At 40.0% G+C, this 8499-nt stretch overlaps 1 protein-coding gene across 2 annotated transcripts; it reads right to left on the bottom strand.

Moving 5' to 3' along the window:
- Positions 1-580: 580 nt before the first annotated feature.
- On the bottom strand, positions 581-7269 carry TP53INP1 (tumor protein p53 inducible nuclear protein 1; the record flags this gene model as incomplete). Of its 2 annotated transcripts, none has more annotated exons than XM_080693964.1 (3): positions 581-830; positions 5688-6048; positions 7158-7269. In XM_080693964.1, 3 exons carry the CDS (start codon positions 7267-7269, stop codon positions 581-583), a joined length of 723 nt encoding a protein of 240 aa, XP_080550090.1. The 2 variants fall into 2 exon arrangements, with proteins under 2 accessions (XP_080550090.1, XP_080550091.1); XM_080693965.1 differs by lacking the exon at positions 581-830 and adding an exon at positions 2021-2042.
- Positions 7270-8499: the final 1230 nt, after the last annotated feature.

The following is an 8499-nucleotide window of genomic DNA, read 5'->3' as shown; positions in this document are numbered from 1 at the left end:
AGAAAAGAAAACACATATATCAAGTTTTCTTTCAAAAGAAAAGTCCAGCCATAATTCCATTATATCCATGGAAACTATCACCTGTTAATGCTCATGTTAGTGTGTAAAAATGTATTCATTATATACAGAAAAGATTATCAAGTACTGGTCAATAAAGTGTATGGCCGACCCTGAGAAAAAAGTTTTGCTTACTCAAGAGATTGATTAAGTAACACAAAATAAAATGAAATTCAAAGATGCCTCTTGTATTTGAGGGAAAAAATGTCTTTGAAGTGTTGACTAATGCATGTACACTTAAAAGATTTAAAGACATCCCCAAACACCAAACACTGTAATTGTATTGATATGTTTCCAAAAATATTCTGAAAAATATTTACCAAAAAAAGTAAATGTTAGGAGCAAGGCATTATGTGATACACAGCATAGAGATCTGGTTTTTAAGACAGTGTCTAAACACACTGATAAACTATGTGATTGGTCATCAATTGGCTATAAGAGACAGCATTTTCATTGTACAAATACGCACATCCACACAAATATGCACAGACCAAGAGAAATCAACCAGGAAAACATTAAATTCTTAGTAATTGTACTGACGCGGGCAGGGCTGGTGCACCACCCAGCCGCTGTGCTTGACTTGCCGAGAGTGGCAATCCCTGGTGAGATTTTGGCGACGAAGGCTACTTCTGTTCAGAGACTGTCGCTCACTGTGTTCTCTGATCCACTGGGAAGGGCGAAAGCTCTTGGGTTGTTCCAGAAAAGCTGTGTGAGCAGCAAGAGCTGTGACATAGCAGTGAACGTGCTGCCCCATCTCGCTTTGGGCTTTTGCCCTGAAACAGAAAAAAAGGAGGATGTATTTAAGAACAGAAGGTGTTCAAGAAAACTTAAAGGTTACTTTAATTTCTCACTCATTTGTATTTATGGCTGGATGAGAGCTTGGTGTCTCAGGGCCGACAGATGAGCTTATAATTTTGCAATCACTGACTGGTCATGGGAGAAAGGAAAAGCCAACTTTTAATAGACACACACCACAAAGTCCACAGATGACTAAGTAGACTATTCTAAATTTTTTTTTTTTTTTTTGGCAGGACTGGGGATGGAACCCAGGGGCATTCTACCTCTGAGTTACACCATTAGCCCTATTTTTTTTTAATTCTTTATTTTGAAACAGGGTCTCACTGAGTTGCAAAGAGCCTAAGTAAGTAGCTGAGGCTGTCTGCAAACCACAGTCTTTTTACTTTTTGAAACGGGGTCTGAGTTGCAAAGGGCCTCACTAAGTAGCTGAGGCTCTCAGCAAACCATGATCCTCTGGTCTCTGCCTCCTGAATGCTGGGATTACAAGTGTGTGCCACCACGCCCGCCTGCAACTAACAGTTACTGAATATCTACATTTGCCAACTTTTTTTTGCAAATACTTTATTTTCAGCTCATCACATCTTGTGTGTGTGGTACTAGGGATGGAACCCAGGGGCATTCTACCTCTGAGCGACACCCCCCAGCCCTATTTTTTATTCTTTATTTTGAAACAGGGTCTCACTGAGTTGCAAAGGTCCTAAATAGCTGAGCTCTTTGAACCTGCACAATCCTCCTGTCTCAACCTCCCAAATGCTGGGATTACAAGCATGCGCCACCACGCCCGGCCAGCTAGTCATATCTTAAAAGGAAAATATGTGTATTCCCAAATATTACCAATCAAAAGCATCATGCCAAGAGAACCTTCAAAGATGCTTTCTGCCTATAAGTGAAATGTTCTAGAAAACATTTTAAATTTATATTCCATAGAAATATATGCAAGAAAATTCTACTAACATTTTTCCAGGTAAGAACCCACTGTTGATTAAAGAAGACAATTCAAAGTTTTTATTTATATCACAACAGGGTACATCTCTGAATGGAAAGTGGTTAATATAAATAAAGTAGGTTTTAAGAGGTGGGCATCTGAGTCCCTAGCCTCCCTGTGCAGACTAATGACACAGATCACACAGTCTCAAGGTAGATACTTACTCTGTGCCCGTGAGTCTTATAAGCAGCTTTTTCTGGCCCTACAAATGTTAAATGGTGAACTATTAAATCACTAGTAAGACTTAAAATGCTATTTTAATTTTACTGTTAGGACATGGTCAGCTTTTCTTTATTAAAACTGATTTACTGTAGGTCATTAAAGCCACATATATTACTTAAGATCATGATAGCTCATCAATCTTTACAAACAGTATTGATAAAGGCTAAAATGCAATAAACGCACATGCCAAAGCCTACTGAAATTCTGAAGCACCTTACTTTTAGGTGCTTTAATGTAATATCCCTAAGGACAGACATGATGGAGACAAATGAACTTTTGAAACATATGTGATTTACTGCCTGTCTAGAAAATGAAAGATTTTTGTTGTTTTGAAGTGCAGGAGATTGAACCTAGGGCCTTATGTATGCTAAGTGCCCTACCACTGAGCTACACCCCCAACACCTAGGAAACATACATGTTTATTGTGTAGCTAGCCTCCTAATTTTGATTCTAAAAGAATTTCAACCTGGTGTGGTGGCACACACTTGTAATTCCAGCATTTGGGAGGCTGAGACAGGAGGATCTGGATTTGTGGAAAGCCTCAGCTACTTAGGCCATCTGCAACTTAGTTTCCAAATAAAGGAAAAAAAATAGGGCTGGGGGTGTAGCTTGGAGGTTTTATACCCTTGGGTTCCATCCTCAGTGCCACAAAAAAAAAAAAAAAAAAAAAGAATTTCAAATCCAAAAATAAGGATGCTAAAAAAATTTAGTTACTATTATAAAACTAATAATTTGTAGAAGTTTATTATGTGAAAAAGTAATTAATATAGCCAGGCGTGGTGGCATACGCTTGTAATCCCCGCGCTTGGGAGGCAGAGACAGGAGGATCGCGCAGGTTCGAAGCCAGCCGCGCGCGCTGGCTTAGGAGACCCTGTTTCCAAATAAAAATATAAAAATGGGTCTGGGAGTGTAGCCCGGAGGTAGAAGAGCTTCCAGGAACCCCAGTACCACCAAAAAAAAAAAAAAAAAAAAGAAAAAGTAATTAATATAAAAGTTAGTGTTTTCTTTTAGTAATTTATAGAAAACACCTATTTGTTTAACTGTTTTATATGTGCTATTTGTAATATATAATTGCATAAACAAGACACAAAAATAACATTCTCATTGCATCAAAATTGCAAACAGCTAGAATCAGTGCGAGGTCCTGGACTGGATGTGATTTGGACAAACTTGGTGAAATATCCTAGACTTGAGGAAAATGTGAGTATGATGTGGGTAGTAAAGATTTACTGAGGCAAAATGATGACCACTGCCTAAGCAAGCAGGTTATAAAATAGCATAAACAGTGTGATCTCACTTGGGTTAAAAGCATGTGTGTGCATGTGTAGGTATGGGCACATACAGAAAAAAAATCTGAAAGGATATGCTCTAAGGTGTTAGTAGTATTCACCTTTAAGTCATAAAAATATCAAAAAAATTATTAAATTTTAGCACATTTGCATTTTCTGCAATGCACATGTACTGCTTTTATAAAGCTGGGTGTGGTGGTGTACACCTGTAATCCCAGTACTTGGGAGGCTAAGATAGGAGGATTACAGGTTTGAGGCTAGCCTCAGCAACTTAGTGAGAGAGAGAGAGAGAGAGAGAGAGAGAGTGAGAGAGAGAGAGAGAGAGAGAGTTAGAGATTGATTGATTGATTGTGTATGTGAGTGTGTGAGTGTGTGTGTAACTGGGGGTTGAACCCAGGGGCATTCTACCTCCTACATATACTTCCAGCCCTATTTTTTTATTCTTTATTTGAAAGAGGGTCTCACTAAGTTGCAGAGGGCCTCACTAAATAGCTGAGGCTGGCTTCTAACCTGTGATCCTCCTGTCTAAGCCTCTCAAGTATTATTAGGATTATAAGCATGTGCCACCATGCCTGACCATGAGACCCTATTTCAAAAAGGAATGAGAGACAGATCAGAGATAGAATACTTCTGGGTTAACCATAGCACCAAAAAGTTATTTTACAAAGCTGTTGATTATATAGACACATACATATATGTACTTTAAACACTGAAAAGTAAATATACAAATGCCAGTTAGTTTAAAGTAACTATTAACACCAACTTCTTGGAGTGGCATTCCTCAGTGGTAAGCTCACAATAAAGAGGGAAGAATTTTTAAGAAACAAAGAAATTAATTTAACGCAACTATAAAGCAATTAAATCAATATCACCTCCCAAAAGTCATGTTTTAGATTTTTGTTGGAATGCCTAAAACACTGACCTCTTGACAAAATTAAGGGGCTGAATAAAGTGCCTGTTAAAAGAACATGTCCCACCAAAAACTGTAGCTAGTCTGCAGCCTGGCATCATGTAACTGGATGAGCACATTGTTTTTCATTTTGGTATAAGCAGAATGAAATGAAATATATTTAACTCTGTAGAAGATCATCGACAATACTGAGAACTTGAGAGAAAAAAAACTCTGGCAAAGTTAAAGAGCTTCCTGGGCTTTGTTTTTATCTAGTAAACAGGAAACAGAAGACATATACAGTGGTCCCATTAGTAGAATCAGAGCCTGGACAAACCCAAAAGAAGCCCTTTGAATGACAGCGCTAATGCTAACCACAGAAACATTCTGACTTGCCCCAAAGGATCCAAATTCACCTGGACCCTTGACCTAAAGGAGAAAATTAAGTTGACGCCAAGATCCCCCAGTGCTTTTAACAGCACAGGAAACAGTCCATGGACAGGCATGGTGGACTAGCCAGAGTCTGAGCTAATTCATACGGGGACGGGGCTTTATACGTGGGTGAAAGTGATCTTAGAAATATTCCGTGGATACGTTCTTTGGATAAAAGCCGCAACGCGTCTGGAAGTTTGTTTTGGAACATGCCAGTCGTCACTGGCTGGGCACCTTTCCCCAACTTAACCAGCCCTCCACCGTCTGCCATTCAGACAGCACTTCAGGTCATGTGGGATCCACGTTTAACTACAAGACAACATTTTGTTGTGCAATCTCTCCTCTGTAAGAAGACAGCTCTTTGAGCAAATGTTCTAGTAAAATTGCTTTTTTAATGCTTAGGTCGTCAAGGTTAAGCACCATTTAACGTGACCTAGCTAGGAATGCATGGGAAAAAAAATAAGAGTTTTAAGACATTCTATTCTGAGCCGGGTGTGGTGGTTGCACGCTTGTAATCCCTGCATTCAGGGGGTGTAGACCAGAGGATTGTGGTTCACAGACAGCCTCAGATACTTAGCAAGGCCCTTCACAACTCAGTGAGACCCTGTTTCAAAAATAAAGAAAAAAAATAGGGCTGGGGTGTAGCTCAGAGGTAGAATGTCCCTGAGTTCCATCCCCAGTACATTTGGTATCCTAGAAGATCCAATCTAAATGTGCCAGAAATATATTCTAAGATACTTAGCAGAAATGCCAGTCTTTTATTTCCCTTCAGTAGTTGAATTTTATAAATGAAACAGGTCTTTATATAAGGATCCATGGTACAACTAACTTTTAAAAAAATCTAAAATTAGCAATTTTTTATACTACTGACCAGTTGTACACTGTACGTATGCTTTCATAAATCTTTTCTTTTGCATCTTCTAAAAAATTAGCTTTTACTTATATTAGAAATAAAGCAAAATGCATGCTCAGCAGACTGCCTGTGGAGAGAGTAAGAAAGATACTTGCAACTCACCTGGGACTACTTGGATTATGAAATTCATCAGTCCCACAGCTGGCTTCACTGAGGCCAGGACAGGAGTTATGTACTGCATAGACAGACATGCTGGGATGTTCGATGAGAAGGTTTTCCATAGGACTGGTTTCTACCTTGAGAGTGGTTAATCCACCTGCAGTGAAACACGGGGGAGGGGTGATAAACCAGCTCTCCTCCATTGGACAGGACTCAAACTGGAGGAAACAGGAATCACTTGTATCAGCCAAACACTCCAGAGATGCAGGTAAACAGGAAAAGACAGAAGGGTGCTCTGTGGGCGCCTCTTCACTGATGTCTCCCTCCTCTTCTTCTTCCTCTGCTGAGAAACCAGTGCAAGTGTCTAGACAGTGGTCCCATTTCAGTTCACATTCACCGGAGGATGATTATCATGGGGAGCAGTCACCCAACAAATTCACAGCGCATGAAAGGAGAGAGAGTACTATTAGCGGATGCTCACAGTCCTCCCTTTATCTAGTTCAGACACAAAAACATTCATATTCACTCATAAAAATTAAGTAACTTTCTAACACTGTGTGTGTGTTGGGCTGGGATCACACTGGCTTTGCAGGCATGGCTTTAGGACCACTTCTATTTTTGTGTGTGTGTATGTGGTATTGGAGATTGAACCCAGAGGCAGTCTACCTCTGAGCTATACCCCCAGCCCTAGATTTCTTTCATTCATTCATTCTTTCTTTCCCTTTCTCCCTCATTCTCCCTCCCTCCCCCCCTTCTTTATTTTGTGGTGTTGGGAATTGAACCCAGGGGCATTCAAACTCCAAGCTACTCCCCCAGCCTGAATTTTTATTCTTTTTTTTTCTTCCGGTACTGGAGATGAAACCCAGGGACATTTTACCTCCGAGCTACACCTCCAGCCTGATTTTTTATTATTTATTTTGAAACAGGGTCTCATTGAGTTGCAAAGGGTCTAAGTAGCTGAGGCTGTCCGTGATCTACGATCCTCCTGTCTCAGCCTCCCAAATGCTGGGATTACAAGCATACAGCAACACACCTGGCTTGTTATTCTTTATTTTGAAACAAGATTTCACTAAGTTGTGGAGGGCCTCGCTAAGTAGCTGAGGCTGGCCGTGAGCCTGTAATCCTCCTGTTTCAGCCTCCCAGGTACTGGGATTACAGGCGTGCACCACCACGCCCGGCTAGACTGTTTCTATTCAGCTCATAAACATATGATGAGCCATATGGGTTACTACTTGTCTAATTTCAGGGTTTTTCTATTAAAGTGCCTCTGATTGGATCATGCTGTAAGAGTTTCAAAACTGGAAAGTCTGACTGATTACCTGGCATAAAATGTTTCCCGATTTTTTTTTAGATAAATTCTGTTTACTTACTTTGAAGGCTTAAAATCTTTAGTTACTGGTTTACTTATGCAAAGAAATAATATGCAAGCGTTTCCACTTTTAATGGGAAGATTAACCCCTGAGTATACCTTACCTATGAAGTCAACAAGAATCCATTCATCATCTTCTTTCTCGCTAAATTCTGGTTCTTCGTTGGGAGAAGTACTCACTTCACCCACAAACATTTTATTCAGCCTCTGGAACATTGTTAAGGCAAGATTGAGACTTTGGCTGGATATCTTTTTAGCTGAGATTTCAAAACCCTATCTTCAGGTGGCCTGATGGCACAGACGGAAGATTAAAGTGCACGAGGTGCTTATTCAATTTAGGTGAGAAGCAAGAAGAGTCATTATCCCTAAAATGAAACAGAAAAAGATGGTTACTTCAAACCACCATGTTTACATGCACAAATAAATATATATTACGCATATATGTGTATATGTACATGTATATTTATTACAAGTACATACACACACACCTTTAAGAGAAAGAATGTGCCTTAGCCTACATCCTACAGCTATTATCTTTCTGCAAGAATAAAACCCAAGCTGGGCATGGTGATACAAGCTTGTAATCTCAATATTTGGGAAGCTGAGACAGGAGGATCAGGGTTCGCAGACAGCCTCAGCTACTTAGTGAGGCCCTTTGCAAGTCAGTGGGACTCTGTTTCAAAATAAAGAATAAAAAATAGGACTGGGCATAGCTCGGAGGTAGAATGCCCCTGGGTTCCAACTCCAGTCCCAAAAAAAAGATATGCAACATCTTTTATTCACAAACTATGAATCAAGTACTCAAATGCAACCGGTCAGTATCTTAAAATGCCGAATAGAAAAGAGTTGGGTTTTTTGTATCTGCGTTTTTGGGTTTTTTGCAGTACTGAGGCTAGAACCCAGGGGCATTCTACCTCCAAGATACACCCTCAGCCCTAGTTTTTAGTCTCTTTATTTTTGAAACAGGGTCTCATTTGAGTTGTGACGGGCCTCACTGAGTAGCTGAGGCTGTCCGTGAACTGTGATCCTCCAGTCTCCACCTCCCAAATACTGGGATTACAAGCATATGCCACCATGCCTGGCATATCTGCAATTTTTTAAGGGATGAATTTGAATAATATATTTCAAATTGCAGGGCTGGGTTTATAGCTCAGTGGTAAGAAGCTTACCTAGCATGCATGAGGCCCTGTGTTTCACCCTCAGTACTAATCCCTTTCCTCCAAAAATATCTAATTGAAACTACAGTGATCCTTGTGTGTAAAATAGAGGGGCAAAAAACATACACAGTAAGTCTTGCTTTAAGATAATTACTGCCCAAAAGTCTTCAAATGAAACCAGCAACAGTGCCTGGTGACCACCCTTATGCCAGGCCACCATCTTTCCCCTTTTTTTATTTTCTCTCCTATCAATACTTCTGTATATGATTTTAAGCATACCGGCTTTTAA

This window comes from Muscardinus avellanarius (assembly GCF_963383645.1).
Source record: "Muscardinus avellanarius genome assembly, chromosome: 4".
Taxonomy (NCBI): domain Eukaryota; kingdom Metazoa; phylum Chordata; class Mammalia; order Rodentia; family Gliridae; genus Muscardinus; species Muscardinus avellanarius.
Note: the sequence above shows the minus strand (reverse complement) of the source record. Positions and strands in the feature narration are given on the sequence as shown.